Here is an 18,762-nt window from a genome sequence, read left to right on the forward strand (position 1 = left end):
TTAAAAGAATCTATTTTCTCGGCGGAATTTTGACTGGCCGTTATTAAGCAAAGAGCAAAAAAATATGCTACATTCAATGACATAGCAAACGACTGAAACGGACGCGGCAGGTTTATAATGGAGTAAAAATTAGTGTGATGTATATTATAGATATGCACACATCACGGAAATTCGCTTATTAGCTTTATTTTGAATTTATTACCAATACAATACGCTTTACAGTCTGTGTTACTCTGTACCATTTATTCCAGGGGTCTCCAACTCGCGGCCCACAAAGCATTTTTTTGCGGCCCGCGTCGTGTTTGAGATTTTAACTAAAACTAAAATAGCATGATGTCAACTATGAGTTCTATCGTGTTATTTAACATCAAGAGTCCGGTACAACAAACTTTCAAAAGTAAAACAAAAATCCCCCCCCCCCCCCTCGTTATTCCACTTTACCACGTTCATATGTTATTCTATTGTAATAATCAAATTGTATATTCAACCATCTCATTTCGCGTTTTCATTATGACGAAATAAACGAAATTTCGGTCAGATCATGGAAGTGTGCAGTTGTGAATCATTATTTAATTATGAATCATATGTGCAGTTAACGCAAAACTAGATCATTATAAAGTTGTGGATCATTACACAGGGGAAAATACCATGTTTATACTGAAACAATTTGTCCCGAAAAGGTATCGCAAATAAAATTTTCACTGATGAAACAGAAAATTTTTTCTCAGACACAAACAAAACTTGTGAAGATTCGAAGGAAGCAAGCTTTGCCATAACCCCACAAGTAAGATGATTGCGAAATCGTCGCGTCCTTTCGTTGAGGGAAGCTTTATTAAAGAGTGTATGTTGAAGGCTTCCAAACATCGAGTCTCACCGCTACAAAACGGTGCCAAATATCCAACACAAGTGAATGAATATGTTTCATGTCTCGCTTGGTGTAAGATTAAGGGTAATTTCAACAAATATATTCAGATTTACTCAGTTAATTTTTGTATAACAATTTTGTATCAAATTTGTTAGTTTGCGGCCCGCGTCGTCAATAAATTTCAAAAAGTGGCCCGCGACATATTTCGAGTTGGAGACCCCTGATTTATTCTGTCATATATTGTGGTGAGTAAAACAAAAATAAAAAATAAATAAAACAAGAAAACAATCTCAAATGTATAACACGTTATGCTACGTACACAGAAATCTGTTAAATGATCTTCCAAATGAAAATTACAAATCGAGTTCCATCGATTCAAATCGGTACCAGTGGCAAAAAAATATTAAAATTTGGAGTGAAATATGGAGTCCTGTTAGTTTTCGCAGCGCATGCACCCTTTGGGAACTGCTGCATTACACCTCTTTATCACTTTTACCCTTCCATATTTTGGTGTTCCGCGTGGCGGGATGAAAAGCTTAAGTGTTCCGTGGCCCAAAAAATTTGGGAAACGCTGAGCTAGTTAGTTGTTAGGGCATTGTAACGTCACAGGCAAAGATTATAAATTGGACTCCGGTAAAGGCTTTGCAGCTCAAAGGAGTAGGAACTCGCGCTTATCAGATAAAAATATATTAAAAACTCGTTTCGCGGGCCGCACAATTCATCCTTGTAGGTCGCATCTGACCCGCGGGCCACAGATTGCACATCCCCGGTATAAAATATCGTCCTAAATTTCAGAAATTCAGAACCGTATTGTGCCACTTACATCCATTCACATATGCGCCTATTGAGAAATACTTCAAAATCTAAGTTGGTGCTTCCTCCATGCTGATAATCCAACACACGTGTCAAAACACAGATCTCTCATTATAATGACATAAAAATGTTGCAAAACTCTGCGACTTCTTTTGTTTATAAGTTTTTTGTTTATAATCTTGATCACCCATGCATATACAACAGCCACATTGGTCTTGTTTTATCTACAACTCATGTTCGGACAAGTGAAGGAGATGAAAAAACTTAGCTGGAGTAATGCAAATTAGTTTCATATGGATTAACTCCCCGATCGGAAGAGCGATATAATTGTGTGATAATTCGCACTGCCGGATCGAGAGATTAGTGCCGTATCCGGAGGCTATGATAAGTAGTTCCTGGATGAAGAGAGAAGAAAAACAACACAGTGCAAGTTGCATTTTCGATAATTGAGTGATGTTTTGCCGCCAATTACTCTTGTAATAATTTATTACTAGTATATATTGTGAGGTAATTAGTCGAAGCGATGTTACGACGTCTTAAAATTAATTGAAAAAATGAAGAAACTTTGATGTTTTCTTAAGATAACTTGTCTATATATAAGTATAGAAGTATTATATATTATAAAAATAAATTAACCTTTTAAGAAGACTGAATTGAAATTTACTTGAAGCTCAATATCAAAATTTATTAGCATAGCGATGGATAGGTAGTGACAATTAGAGTTTGTGTTGTGATCTGTGAAATGTTTTCAGCTGAAATTTGCGTTTAAGAACGACAGAGCAATAAGTCGTGATATTTTTTTATTAAATCCTATTTTTATACTAAACAGTCGAGTTAAATATCGTTAAATGATCCTTTTTTATGTTCATGTGTGCTTACACTATTTTTAAGTATTGTCTTAGTATTTGACATTTTTAATAGAATACGATTTGTTGGCGTGTATGGTACAACCATAATTTGGGCATTTTCCGGTAGCTCTTAGCAAGTTAGTGATGCTTCAATCTGGAGAGAGAAAAAGAGTCTTTTTTATATGAATAGAGAAACATATTTTGAGTGTCACATACACACCTATACTTATGTAGTTCCTTTATACACATACACACACACAGTTCCGCAAAGGTTTCTATTCATTTATTCATATATAATAGAATGGAAAGGGAGTAATCAGCAGCAGGTACCTGTTCTACAAACAAATACAGTTTTTGAAATTAAAAATAAAAACATGTTCAACATATACGTCAGAAATGAGTTTTCAATTTCCAGGAATTTGTGAATAGATTTTCCAATCGTATAGATCAAGACAGCGAAGATGGAATGTATTGATAGAATGTAAGGTGTTATTATAATAGCATTAGTATTTTACTTGAGATCATAGCGCCTGAGCCCTAAATCTGTTACACGCTTGACATGATTTATTGAGTGCGAGAGAAAAGGGCTGCGCGACGGAGCGTTCCATTTCTTTGTGAACGACCGCAGACGGCGACACGTTCGTGGAAGGTGTCCGAGAACGCTCAGGTGGCGTAGAATGGAGTTGTTGTCTTCAAAAGCTCAGAGGTCCCAACAAAAATCTCGCATGAATCAAATGCGAAATCACTACTGAACCTAAGTTATCTCAGCGGGTAAATTTCTGTGATCAGCACCAAACAATGCCCGTTTGTAGTATATTACGAGCGAATAATAGGTATCGGTGTTGTATAGCTTGCCGTGTTTTGTTTTCGATGAGAGGTACGACGTTCGAAACAATAGATTTCCGAGTTATTGTCCTTTTTCGTGAATCGAAGGATAGCATTCTAATGGTAATAGAATGGACATGTTGGCCAAAATGGCAGTGCTGAGATTTTTTGATACGGGATCATAATGAAAATTTGTCAAGAAATTTACTACTTACTTTATCTGAATCATCTATTTCATTTGCGTCGGCGCGTAAGTGTGAATCAATATCGATGAAGTTATAGTCTTGTGATAATCTGGTTAATATTACAGTATTAGGTATAACAGTATAAGGAAAAGTGAAGTCAGTTTGTACTTATTGCTTCATAAAACATGTACGACGAAGCAGTGTTTTTGTTTATGTTAATTAGGTTCTAGTATTATCACTGAATTCATCAAATGTAGTACGTACCGGCAAACAAGGGCGCATCTTGCGAATATTGGATCTCTCTGCGTATTCCTGTATTCAGTAATTTTACAAGTAATATTTGTAATATAAGAAATACGAGATAACCCTAAAACTTACTTTTTCTTTAAAATAATTTAATTCAATTTTTAAGTATATAACCTATGCATAATACAATTACAAAGATTATTGTGAAAATAATTGGAGTCTAACCATGGATTATATTCAAGCTACTTTGTTTCTGTTGTTACTAAATACAGTTGCAGGGAGACAAGTTTCTAATTCTTGTGACTGGAAAAAGAGGTGAGATACAGTTTTTATACAAGTCCTAATTTTAAAACGCGTACACGTTTTCTTCCGTGTGATCTGAACGTCTCATTGCTTTAATTAAAGTCGTTTCACATTCTGACATTGTATTTTTGCATATTTCAGCGGACTTATTCATAGTAAAGCCTCAAGGGAAGTTGAAGAAGTGCAGTTAAAGTAAGTATCGTTTCCTAGATTTCAATTTTTGCACTAATTTGAGCATTTTCAACGATTGTTAAAGGTTATTTAAAAAATTTGTCTGTTTAACATGGCCGTGACCAAACCAATGAAGATTAATATACATTTATCGAGAAGTACATACGAATGATGCTCGTGAATTTTATGTTGTCTATATATTCTCGTAGTAATTTTTGCTATAAAATTTTTCCTGTTAACGGACAATAAAAAAATATTTTTATATAACTTACATACTGTGTTTCGAAATAGTTTAGCAACAGTTATATCTTATTCGAATATGAAATACTTCATTAGATCATGTTCATTGTTATTCTCACTATGCCATATTTTTAGTGTGTATATGTAAAAGCGTGTGAAAATAGGCTAACTAAGCCGCCAATATGTAACGGAATTTGCCAATTTGCTGTTGCGGGTCATTTCCGCGCTAATAGGTCTAACAACGCATGGGAATAGAAAAAATGATTTGATGTTTTGTCTTTTGGATATGTAGTACATCCCTATATAAATTGCTTCTGAATCAGGCCTGACCATGCCCTAAATATGAGTAGGAAGAAATTCAAAGCTTTTATCCTACAACAATTCATGTTTGATGTGGTGTTAATTTGGGCGTCAACATTTTCACGTCTTTTCATCGGAAATATACCTATTCAATATTCCCATAAGAGACTTGTGGTCGATACCAGTAAATTTTCCACGGGGATAAGTTAGCTCTGGTCAATTCCTTTGGTACCAAAATCGATATATAACGGTTATTCGATATTTTATACTGATCTGTGCCAAAATCGTGGGAAACTAGGTTAGAATGATATAAAATTATCGAACAAATAAACGCTTAATTAATTTGTCGATGGTTATCAAATTAGGAAGAAGGGTAGTCGACTTCATCTTCATTTCTATTTTGTATTGTAACAAAGTAGTTTTGTGGATTTTCGGTCTGAAAAATTTATTTGGATTTTAAAACAATTCAGTGCTTCAGCAAAGTAAGTTTTGGCTATCTTTTGTGCTTTTTCAGCGGCAAATCTCAACTCATTAGACCAGATTGCTTTCAATGTAGCTAGCGCGCTATAGCGTTTATCCATGTAGCAGCCATCTTAATGGAAGGAATATAAGCGGTTTTTGTCTACCTAGATATTATTTACTGGGCTGTATGTTTCTGTTTGACTTCTTACACTTAAACAAACAAATTTGGTTTACTTTTCGGTTACTCGTGTAGCTCGCGTGGGTATTAGCTGCTCATTCGAAAGTAGGTTATAGCATTTAGTGAGACTTCCAAATAGACGTCGCTGAAAATTGCAAATTGTGCAATGATGCCACCAGTATGATATGATTGAAATATACATCGTGGTCTCCTTACCTGATATTGCCTACTTTGTCTGCGTTTCTCATTAAGGGAATTCAATATCTGCAGATATCTTGTGCATATATTAGGGAAGGATATCTTCAGAGAGTTTTGAATAGCCGTTGTAGTCATACGAAATGTTTTGTTAATGTCCCGTCAATATAACGATATATGACGAATTTTAAAATTGTTTATCCTGGTAGGAGTCGAAAAGCGGTTCGTTTTTCGAATCTTTTTAAAAATTTGGAAGCAAGAAAATTTTCATCAACTAATGTCCATCACGAATTGCTTTAATTCTTGGTATTAACCACTCAAAGACTCAAATGTAAACACTCGAGGCCGTATATATGAATTTTATAATGCCCAAGACACATATGTCCCGCTGTTATATACCACACAGACTCTAGCATTTGTACGGCATAGCTCCAAAAGCTATTCATTTAAACTTCTTAATGTCGCCTCCATGCCAATATACCTGTAAATAATGATAAAACTATATTAAAATACAAATGCTGTTTTTCATAAACAGCCATAATCACATGATGGAATCACTGAAACGTGTTACCATAGTTTAAAATGGTCGATTTTTGATAATATTATGTTCACACATAGAACAGTATTACCGCTGAAAGCAAATAGAGGATTAATATTTTTAAAGTACGGTGAAAAATCATCTTAGATGTAGAGATTGTATTAGATCATATATAATCCCTAGATCATTTCTTCGTTGAAAACATTCAACTTAGCAATAATTGGGACAATTTAATTGCTAAAATCCATTTAAAATGATACTTCAAGAACTATCGGAAATGAAAAACTTATTATGTGTTTATCGCGTAACGTGGTAGAATTTTCGTATAATTGCCCTCTAATTCACTGGAATATCAAAGCCTTTATCATGGATTGCCCACGAATGAAACATTCCTGAATGATGCGACTCACTGTTGATTTATGCTCGTTCGATTGTATATAATCAATAAAATGGAATTATTGTAAAAATGGACCTTATTGTGAATTGGAAATAAAAACGTCGAACATCATAGCCCAGGGCAAATTCGTTATGATCTTTTATCGGCAGATTGTAAATGATAGTAAACATTCTGTACAACACGTAATGATAAATTTCTTCTGGCTTTCACATGGTAATAAATAAACAACAAGTTTTTCATTTAGCGCATTTATTTACACATTTGCTCATTTTTTTTATAATGCCCAAAGAATACATCTAAAATGCTAACTTTAATAATTCCAAAATGATAAATCAGTACCAGGCCTCGTTTTGTAGGAGAATCTGATTCATGTCGAATTACCACTACCATTCCTCTTAGTAACTCAAGGAGTCTTATGACTCGTGTTCTATATGAGTGCTGTATTCGTGTATATTGTGCACATCTAATCGAAATTAGTCATGAAATATGTTAAAACTTTGTTCGCCAGCGTATTTTCTTCACACCCACAAATAATTGTCTCACAAAAAGTACTGCGAAATGCTTAGTTATCGTATATAAAATACTAATATACTTTCATTTGTTTACTTCATATTGATTATGGTGTATCGCATCATTCAATACAGACGTATCTTGACTTAGAGTTTCTCGAATTGTCGCCTAACCGGAAGAAAATCTATTTACAATATAGGATGCCGTGAAAATCGCGTACACGTATGGCTAACTGAGATTGTTTGACGAATGGCAGTACTCGTTAACAGATGTAGTTGTCTCAGTCCTAACCATGTTATATTTCACTTCTAATCTGACACCAATCGCCAGTCCAGCCAATATTCGAGTTTGTTCAATCATGACCACTTATAAAATTATGACTCATACTGGTTATCCGGAAAACTCATTGGATCGTGTAAAACACAACTAGAATATATAGACCGTGAAGTGAATGAGTTCAATATATTTGTTTCGCCCACTGTGAGTATCAAGTACTACGAGGTAGTGCAAACCGACCTACTCTAAGTCGTCATTTCATTTTGTTTGTACCCTTAGCATTAGTAGATGTCGTTTGAAATAACTATTTTGTTCTGAATGCGACGGGACATTGGGAAAACAACCCAACCAATTTTAAAATGATGTTAAAAAAGCGGACAAAGATGCTGGTCTTATTTTTTATCGATTTTTGTGCCCCAATACTTCTAATTCGTTAATTCAGCACGAGACTTTAGGATGAAAGAAAATATTTAACAAATTGATTATACACTTTCAATGTATATATCCATGGCTAGTTGTATATATCTGAGTATTTATTGTCAAATACTTGCTCTATTTAAATACACAGGTGTATATTTTTAATAGAATACATCGGTACAATTATGAAAACGTGGAAAACAAAAATGTAACAATGTAAATTCTTCAGATGAATTATTGAGATCGTGAAGTATAATTGCCTTAAACCGCATCCTCGATATAATTAAAAATTATTTTCCTCCCAATTTTGAAGATAATAATTAAATACGATAAGAAATTCACTAAATATAATTAATATTACGTCTATACTAAATATTCTTGACATACGCGAATGCCGAATCTGTTTACCGGAATTTGACATTGACCAAAATTTCGATGTCGGACTTGAAAAGCGAGTTTGAGGTTCTGTTCTGTTACGTGTCATATCAGAACTATCTTAGTAAATTGACACATATTTCAAAAGTTGTGTATTGACGTATTTTTCAATGTTCATTAGAATGGTTTCGAACCTGGTATTTTTATTGAATATAAACGAAGCAATATAGTATGTCACTGTCTATATTTCAAAACATGATAGATTACTTTTATATTCGTGTGCCTAATATTAGCTTGACACCGCATTGTGGCAGCCATAATTTGTTTCGAGATAGCATATTTTTTGCATTCTGATATTCCCACAAATTAGTTTGAACACCCAGTGAAGTTTCCCAGAAAGTTATAAAGGAGTTGTGGGAAAATTTTCTTTTAAACTTTCAAACTTCATACAAATTTTAAAGTTCCTCCCTTTAATACTAAAGTTCGCATAGTTAGTAAAAACTTGTATTATATATAACTTGTATTGCTAGCTTTCAAGCTAAGCTAACTTTTTTGTTGTATAACGAAGATGGTCATAAAAGGACCATACAACGTTGAATCCTAGAATTTATATTACAGCATTATTTAAACTTGGAGTTGATGCTGTAGTTACCAACAACATAGGTCGATATGAATATTCAAACTAAGCCCTAATTGATGGTAGTAAAGCACCAAAAGCATATTATCTCATACGTTACAGATTTTGAGCAATTTTTTTTATAATGCAGAAGATTATAGTATGAAGAGCTATAATTTACAACTTTTTCTCATCCTCTCATATTTTGCATAAATTATTAAATTTATATATCTTGTTTAACGCTGTACTCGCTGCAAAGCACCTTTCAATTATCTTACACTTTTCACATTTGTTTTTTGCTTCCAAGTTCTTGAAACACAACGAACCACTGTTGAACAATAAGATGTAAAATTTAGCGCACGTTTAGCGAGAGTTGCAATGCATATTTACTTTGAGGAAATAAAGCCATCCAAGGCTGCGTAAAGTGCTGTAATTACATGTATAGTTCAATGGGGTAATAGGTTTTGCACGCCGTTGTTCCACTGGCTAAAAAGGGGTCAGATTACAGGTCGGGTGTAACCAACCGTCGGTGTTGTGAAACCCCGCCCGACTTCCTCGATGTCTAGTAGAGGAGATTGTGGCAAACTTGAATCGTTGATTATGCGCCCGTACACGATTAGTGATTTTATTTTCTATAGTTTTTTCGAAAAGTAGTTTTTAATTAATATAAAACATCTTCCAAAAATAAGTTTGCAATATCATTAGAACAAAATTCATTTTAATTTTATTTATTTTAATTTTACAGATACATATATTGTTTAATTTTGAAATAATCGAATAATATAACAAACATTTAATTTTTTAATATTAAAAACTAGTTAATAATTCTTTGTCTATTATACCAATACTTTCTTTCTATTTGTCAAAAAAAAAATCATTTATAGAATTTCACAAAGAAGGATTAATACGGGTTTATCCTTATACTTCATCATTACACCTTTAGTTCAATCGGCATTGTTACAATAATCTCTAAACCTGTATTTTTTTGCGCTACAGGAATATGTGGACAATAGTGGGATATTATGTGACCAGTAACTGTGATTCATGTCTTTGTCCACGTCATTGTTTTCAAGAATTCTGATATATCATAAGGCTGTGATCTGCCTGTAAATTTCACTGGTTGGCATGCGCAGAAAATCCCCACACCTGTGGAAAATATACTTGTCGTAAAAACCACAGATCGTATTTAAATATGCCATTTATAGTGAACTGACGGAAACTCTCGAGTGTTTTCATGCCTTCAGATATCAACACCTGTACCCATCTTTTTACCCAATCACATGATCTTTCAATGTTTTTCGTCGTACGCTATACGTTTTTATTGGCAAGCGAATGCCCTATTTTATTTCGTTTGTTAGGAATTTATATTCTACACTTTCGCTCGCCTCAACCGGCTCTTGCTAAGTTTTGCGAGTTAAGTTTTGCAAGTATTCTATTGCTAACACGCTTATTTGTAGCTGATGGTTCGATTTTCTGCTTGAAAAATTCTCAAATTCGAAAGTAACATTTTAATAAAACAGTTTTCATAATAAAGGTTAATTTACAGACCATGTCTTAAGTTACCACAGTCTAAGATATAAATCGAGGATAATAGAAAAATGAAAAAAATTCAGAACCCCATACAAAACCCATTATTCAACATTATTATTTCTTTAAATTTATGTGTTGTGTTCAAATTGAAAACGGGGGTTTAAGGTAATTGATGGCTTTCTTACTTTCGCACATAGGTGAGATAATAAGTCTGTAAAATCTTTTCAATTGTGACTGATGATTTTTAAGTTAAGAAGGCGTAAAATATCAGTGTTCACATTGTATCACGACATCAACAATGAATCATCTTGTGCTGGATTTTTTTTTCAGTCAAATATATATCTTCACTACTTTGCCAACAATGGTTAAGGTCACGCCATATAATTGTTTGTGCATATTCAAAGAAACACTCCGAATTTAATGGTTTATGATGATATTGCGCATGGAATTTGAACTGTATTGACCAAACCATAAATAATTATTTTTTTTTGCTACTGTTAAATTTGCCATAACCCGTGTATTTTGCAAAGTATATAAGACAATACTATTTGAATACATTTTAGACCAAAATTTAAACTTAAAAAACTCATTTGTGTTAAATATTTCATCGAACAACACCAAACATAATATTTTGAATGTCCTATTGACGATTGGTGTACAAGAGTTAAAAGTCATAATGTTGTTCGTTGGACTAAAACCTTCTTCCAAAAATTTGGTATAGTTCAATGACTTTGGAATCAGTCTGTATCCTATAAATAAATGGTATGAAAATTTGAAATATTATTAAGTGTGGTCTTTTTTTTTTGTTTCAACGGGAACACTGATTGGGGAAAGAATGCATAACAATGGAGTCCATTTATGGTTGTTGGCGAAATCCTCGACGTCTGGTTTTCCGTTGTGGGTTATGAGATTTATACGAAAACACACCTTAGTGAACACCACGCTTCAACGATCACGTAATAACACACAGGAAATTATAACGTTCGTTGTTACTATTGTCCAACTTTTAATGGTTTTACTAATATTGTGTCTGAGTAGTATAATATCATCCATTGGCATAATACAATAATAAAAATTTCAACCTAATCAGGTTTTAAATTAATTCATAGATAGTATCAAGTAACTCAGTCCCACTTAGAAACGTTCTGAAATATCAAGCGCATACTCGCCAAAGTAGCGTTTGAAAATAGATACAAAAACGAACATCGTTTACATCTTATTTCAGTAAAGCTTTCTTTTAACGTTTTTTTAGTATTTCAAGAGATAAGAGGTTACAAACGAAATTCTTTTAGCTTCACTAAACTTCAAATTCGAGTATTGCGATTTTAATTAAATTTCTCTATTTTGTTATTCAACTATAATCAAAACCGAATCCAATTTTAAATGAAAATAGCATAGTGGTCCCATATCCTCACAGAACTCGATAAAACCATGTATATAGATAGCGTATTTTTGTTGGAAATTTAACAGCAGGGAACACAATATTAAATTGTACCTGAGGGTAATAGTATACCTGAGTCGTGCGCGGTGCGTCCCGCTTGCCAGCTGCCCGTTTGTTGACATAGAATCGCCTTATCCCGATTCAAATCCTCCACAGAAATGGTTATTTTTTGTAAAGTGTGTTGTCAATAAAAAAATATTGCTTTGGTGATGCATTTTATAAGCAAATCATACTTGATCAATAGTATGTGCGATATTATCAACGACTGCATTGAGCGACGAGAAACGTATAATGATTCATTCATTTATCTTGTCATTTTGAGTTAATTATTCATTAAAAGGATTTAAAATAATTTCAAGTAATATTGCATTTGTTCTAGATCTTAAAATGGATTATTTCTAACAAGAAATATGAATTCAAATTGTCATAGTGTGTGATGCAGAATTTTCTTGGTATCTTAGCATTCGATGAAGTCCTGCTGTAAAATATAATACGATTAAGCTGTATTAATGTTTCGGTCTGTTTGCATCAGAAAGTACAGTCGAAAAGAAAATTTCACTTGCTGATATTTGTGAAGCTGAAGCATTTCAGTTCACAGTTTAGTGATTTGATGGGATATCATAAGGGTATTCACGCCAGTCAAGCACCCTCGACAGTATTGGAGTGATAGACCTTTTGTGGTGTATATTATTATGAAACGAAAATACTCCCGCGATAGATAGTCAAGCTCGAAATTAACACTATTGTTTAGATTTTTTGTGTAGTTTAGGCTTGATTATATATCATAAAATTTAAAAATTTCGCCGTTGTGACTTTTCCCGAAATGCTGATTCAAAGTGGGTTTTGAGCCGATCAAAAGCGCCATTTGTAAGCAAAATCCTACTTGATTACGCACCAGGGTTTTATTTTAACGACGGTCTTCACGTGCTTAAGATAGTAAATTTATTTACCATGAACAGTCGAATTCATTCTCCTTAGAATATAGATTTTGATCGGAGTATGTGGAAAGCTTTAAATGGATCGACGTAATGAAAAAATGACGATTTGAAAATGTGAAAACTGGATACAAACAAGTATTCATCTTTTCAATTTGTCTATAAAATAACAATGTCGTTAAATACCTTAGGAAGATAAACAAAATTAATAAGGATAGTACCAGAAATCCAGTTTTTGAAGCCATATATTTTGTTGTTCTCTTTACACTCTCTTGCTCAATATATACGAAATGTCTCAAACACCAAATTTCCTTTATTTATGTAACCGGATATCAGTGTTCTCTATCAGCAGCTGGCGAGCGGTGTTTTAAATTTCGCTCAATGCCTTGATTGAACAATCTTTTTTATTGTTTGCGGTGTCGTTTACATGAAATAACATTCCATTTATAAAAGGACTGTATACTTATAGTTTTGTTAACATAAAATGATTTTGATATATGTCTTTATTCTGTATTTTCAGATATCACCCTTTAGATATCTTATATAACACGAAAACTTTCTACGTACCTAATTTGTGTTCCAATTTCCTCGTGGCAGAAATAATCTATGCTTCATTGATTTCGTTACAACCCATCGACAAACCATTATTTACGTTTCCTGGATCGCGGTTTTGCGTGGTTGCCACTTTCAACAAATATAGTACAACTTCTATTTATAATAATAAAACCCTTTTTCAAACATATACAAATATATATATGAAAACTTCATCTTACCTTTTACTTGGATTTTTTTTCAGTTTATTAAATACAAAATCCTTACTTCGCTGGGCCATCAAACAGAGTTAAAGCAAGAATTCTGCTGTAGTGTCTGGCATGTGTTATGATCATAATCGAAATTTTGGTTTATGATAACCTATGTCAAGATATGAAGCGCTTTTATTTAAAGTTGATCGTGTATTTGTATTATTTCTGATGTATTATATCGTGTGGTTGCTTGGAATGCTAGAACGCTAGATAACTTATATACAGAAGCACCTTGGATCTCACGCCATAAATATGCAATGCTGTATTTGACTTTTGAGGTAATAATCGTGACATTGTGCGTGGTGTTTCGAATTACTCATCTTTCTTAAATAAATAAAGTAACTTGCCTTTTAAAATATCACATGTATAACTAGTTATGCGTCATTTACAAGTTGCATGCATGGTTGAAATATTTCTTTAATCGTGCGATCCTTTTTCTCGTGCAAAAGAGAACTCGCTGCTTAAAAGGGGTCAAATAAAATGTCAAGACTTGTAACGCGACTCGTGCGAACACCGGCTGTCTTACGTCTTAGATGGGGATATGTGAAATGAATGTTACAAACTGAAGCACAAATACTTCCTTGGTGCTGAGTATTTGCCGTGTCATTATGTGAATACTACGCTGTGATTATTATATTTTGCAATATACCAGTAAAGCGTTCTAATCTGGTTTTCCGACCTGCCGCAAGAGAACAAACTGGTTTGGATCTCCATTTTGATTTACCAGTTACATTTAACTCATACGAAGATGTAAATCAGTTACATAGTTACTTCTGTTACTTACAGTTGCGAATCTGGGAATCTGGAATGGATCTACCCCACTACTGCTCTACATATACAGTTCCAGTATCCACATAGCACAACTGATTTCACTGCTTGTTTTCTTCCGAACGTTGACTTCAGTGGTGCAAGTTTGATACATCAAGGACAGAGACCCCCTCCAGGAGACAGCATATTTGGCCAACCAACTGGCCTTCACGTTATATATGGCGACCCAGAAGATAAGAATAAAGTACCGGAAAACACAGAACATGATATTCGGTAAATATCGTGAAAAGCATTTTTATTTGCGCAATTTTGAACACAACTTTGATTGGTGTGTGCCTAATATTTCTTCTCAATCCACATGACACGAATCATTTTTTTATTACTCTCGATGCTAAACTGATACAAATATTTTCAATTTCGTGTGTGTGTGAACTAGAATTTGTTGGGAAAGAATAATTGTTGTTGAATTGACCTGACAACACTGTTGAACCAAACACAGAACGGGTCACTTTATATTTTTATAGTTAGTTTATGTGCCGACTGCTTACTACTGCTGATTACCTTCAATGACCAAAAAACGAAACAAATTAGGTATACAAATGGTATTGTCTTTTTTGAGCTTGGTATATTCGTTTGTAGTGAGATCGCGTGTGTCAATTCAACTTATGGAAAATTGAAGATGTTACTTATGGCGACAACAACAAGATCAGATATAAGTCGGAAGGTTGCATCTTTTAAATATGAGCTCTACCCCATAAGCTACCACAACGATCGACCAAATCATAAGAAACACAGAAAAGGGACGGTCAACGAAAGAAGAATGCTATTTAGTGGGAAAATACAAGGTAAGATGAAAATCACCCATCCATAAAACTTGGTGTATGGATTTTTCCAAGACTACTTCATAAAACGAGTTTTGCTCAGTTCTCAGTATTTGCTGATAATGCGTGTTTTAAGGTTTTGTATGGGCGGCCTTGGTCTTCTCTTCAACCCAATTATAAATTTTCGTTTGCGTAAAATGAAACTTCTCTTTTATTTGTTCAGATTGTCGTCCATGCTCTAACGAGGAACTTCTTCATTTATATTGCTCTGCGGATTTTGGTATGTATCACTTTGTACAAATGATTGATTGTTAATTTTCAAAGACCATCTCATAATTATCGGAAGCAATGCATTGAGTAGAAAATCTAACAACTTTTGTATTTATTCATTGTAGCAAAATACAGCGCATAATGCTGTCCCCATAAAGCTTGCGAATGTATTATAATGAAATATCTAACAAATTACAAACTCAGTGGTGTAGCAGAAATAGTCGAAATACAACCTACGTCTATGTTAGATAGATGTCTTAAACATTTCTTCCGTATTTAGCTCGATTTCGAATAAAATTTATACGCAAAATGATGAATATGGCATTTCCGAGTTTTATTTTACAGCTTCTTGCTTAATTTTCAGTTGCAAGAGGACAAGTTGTTTCGGTATCAAACGAAGAAAACCACCGTTGGACCAATCTCGAGTTTCTTTCAAATCATGTGATCAAAGAGACACCATCTGATTGGTCGCCATTCCTCTCTCCTCTTCGGGTACCAGGATTGAACATCTCTCGCATCACCAGTAAAACTAACGGACTCGATGATTTGCTATATGGTGTTTTTCGCGTCCCCGCTCAGTGCGGGTTCCGGCCACCCCAAAAAGATCACGATCATACCGTAAAAGAATATGTTATAATGGGAAACTACAACTTCGGAGGTGGATGGGTGGAGTGCTTCCCAACTTACAATTATTTACTGTCTATTGTTAAAGACTTTTTTGAGGCCAACCGATTTTCTAGGAAACATCACCATCCGAATAATTGTAACTTTGACGACTTACTAAAGATTGCCTCCCCATAACACAATCAGACAAGATGTCAAATATGTTAGTGAGGTAGCCAGCACGCAGTTTCTCTGAAGTCTGATGTGTTGAAGGTATGCAAGGAACTAATTGTTACTGAATAGATGTATATTCAAAAGGCAATCGTACGGAACGGTGTTATTGTCAATGACGTGAAAGGTACCGCGTTCATGAAGCTTTAGCCATGCGTCGCTTGTCTCCACGCAGCGGTGGATAAATCAACGTTAATGGAAAATATGGCCAAAACAAACCATTGCGCCACTGTAAGTAAATCTTCCATTAAAGTATATCAATGATAGTGGTTGATGAGCTATTTCAGCCAGAGTGTGTTCATTGGAAGGATTATCGAATATTAATTGTTGCATATAAATGGCGAAATATTTCATATTACATGCCGTAATATAAAGTTGTTTAGTTCTATATATTTTGTGAAATGTTGATAATTCAAATCTAACAATTCACAAGATAAGTTTATTTGAATTCATTTTTTAATTAATGTTTTTTTTTTAATATATTTTATGTTTATCGAAATTTTGTCTCTTCAAACATGCAATGCTTTTATGTTTAGGAATTTTTGGTGAAGCAATTTCAGAATCCCCGATTCAATTTTTAAACAATAATCGTTTTGCGAGGAAAACAGGTGTCTCACGTTTTCATGATTACGCATTCTAAATTTTTTTGAGGACCACTGTGTAAAATAATAAAATACAAACAATGTCAAATAAAATTTTTTTTATTTCAATTTCAACATTACGTTGAGGATGGTTTTTGTTAGTATAATAACACACTTTTTAATATTAAAGGGATTTCTGAACCTACATGTATATGGTGCATTTAGTATTATATACTTTTGGCAACGGATAAATAATAAATAGCACCCAATACTAGTAAGCTGTGCTTCAAGTTTCAATTGAAACTTTTATTTCCATGAATATGCATTTCAATTTTCCGGGATTGGTTTCATTTCCTAAAATTTAAGACAAACTCAACGAGCATTAAGTTGACTAAGTATTCTCAATAGGCAAATAAAGATGGCTTGTCTAAGCAAAAATTATTGTCATCTGAAGTTGAAAATGGGGCCGGCGTTGAAAGTTTTTGTCGAAGTCAGAGTTGGAGCCGAAGCCGTTTTTTGAATGAATCGTAATTTGGAATCGAAGTCGGGCGTAAGTTTTCCCCAACTCCGCAGCCCTTTTCATATGTCGGATGAGACGTAAAGACGGGCCAAGGATGATAATAACAATCTTTTAGCCAAAATATATCTAATTGTGCAAGTTTTTTTATTACTATTTTTGTATTGTTTTTATTATTATTATTGTATGTTCCATTTTTTTCAAATACATGAAAAATGTATACCTATGTTTTTCTCATTGGTGTCAACTGAGCTTTAGTAAAATTGATATGTCCTACCATAAACAGCAGTGCAAATTGGCACCCCGACTTGGTGGGTATAGGTTTCCGTGTTTCGAGTCTTGTTTATCTCCCAGCAACCTTCTGATGCTCTAATTCAAAGTCACAATCACAAATCTCAAAACAAGCAGATGCTTCTTTTAATCAACATAAAAGTGGATAGATATGATTCATGTCATTACCTGAAAGCCTTGTGATGCCTAATTTATTAGCTGTTTCAGTATTTTGAAATCCAAAATTACTAAAGGGTTGCTAATAGTATCAGCATGGCCTCTTTCGAGTTATTGCTACAACAATCTAGCGAGTAATCTATCTTTTTTAAAACGAAACTGAGCGCCTGTTGAGTCCATCTTCCGTTTTTATGAAGAAAATCCGAAGAAATGTATGAAATTATTTTACGTTACGTACGTTTTCTCAAAACCCGGGGCGAAAGTTTCACTCCCGAAGTCTTCACTGTGGCGCAATAATGAGTCACTGTAAACGAGGAAGTAAGATAATAGAGATAGAACATAATTTGTCTAGGATTGTTAAGATAATAGAGAAATATAAATGACCAAGCGTGCGAGCTACAATTTGGTTGCTCTTCATAATTAGTCTTGAATTTTCCGTCTTCTGAATCCAATCACTTTCTGCAGTTTTCCAATATCTATATTATTAAAACGAAATTGTTAGTATACTTAGATCTTTTGTTAAAAAATCAATTTATTGAGAACGGTTGGCCTGTTGACCAACCAGGAGTGATCCTGAGCAAAGGTGCAATGCACATTGCGTCACAGTTTTGAATGCGGTTTTGTTGACATCAGAATAAGTAAGATTGCATTACTTGTTCCCTCAAATTTAAAATAAAGCTATGTGGTAGACTGTGGTTACACGTGAATACTGCGATTACTATAACGTCTAAATATATATATATAAATAAATTAAGTATTCCATGTTATCTGAAACTGAATAAGCAGTTTCAGTATTCATTATTGATTGAAGGCCAAATTACGAATAATTTACATGATACTTTGTGGAAATAGTATCCATACCTACAAACATTCATGGAGACGTGTTAGATTAACTTGAAAAAAGAATAAGCAAACATTTATTTCAACCGGGCTCTTATTGATGACTGAAATGTCTTACCAACTCGAATCATTTCATTAAACATTGAGGTGTCATTGGAAATTCCTTTATGGAAATATATGCTGTGCCCCTTTCCCGTCCTAATCATGTGCATATT

At 33.9% G+C, this 18,762-nt stretch overlaps 1 protein-coding gene across 1 annotated transcript; it reads left to right on the plus strand.

The window, feature by feature from the left end:
• Positions 1-3,936: 3,936 nt before the first annotated feature.
• LOC120337643 (meteorin-like protein) lies at positions 3,937-17,482 on the plus strand. The gene is made up of 6 exons (XM_039405502.2): positions 3,937-4,097; positions 4,227-4,277; positions 14,256-14,510; positions 14,877-15,082; positions 15,282-15,338; positions 15,693-17,482. Exons 1-6 carry the CDS (start codon positions 4,009-4,011, stop codon positions 16,127-16,129), a joined length of 1,095 nt encoding a protein of 364 aa, XP_039261436.2. The 5' UTR covers positions 3,937-4,008; the 3' UTR covers positions 16,130-17,482.
• The last annotated feature ends 1,280 nt before the right edge of the window (positions 17,483-18,762 follow it).

Source organism: Styela clava, chromosome 10 (assembly GCF_964204865.1).
Source record: "Styela clava chromosome 10, kaStyClav1.hap1.2, whole genome shotgun sequence".
In the NCBI taxonomy this organism is placed as follows: Eukaryota; Metazoa; Chordata; class Ascidiacea; order Stolidobranchia; family Styelidae; genus Styela; species Styela clava.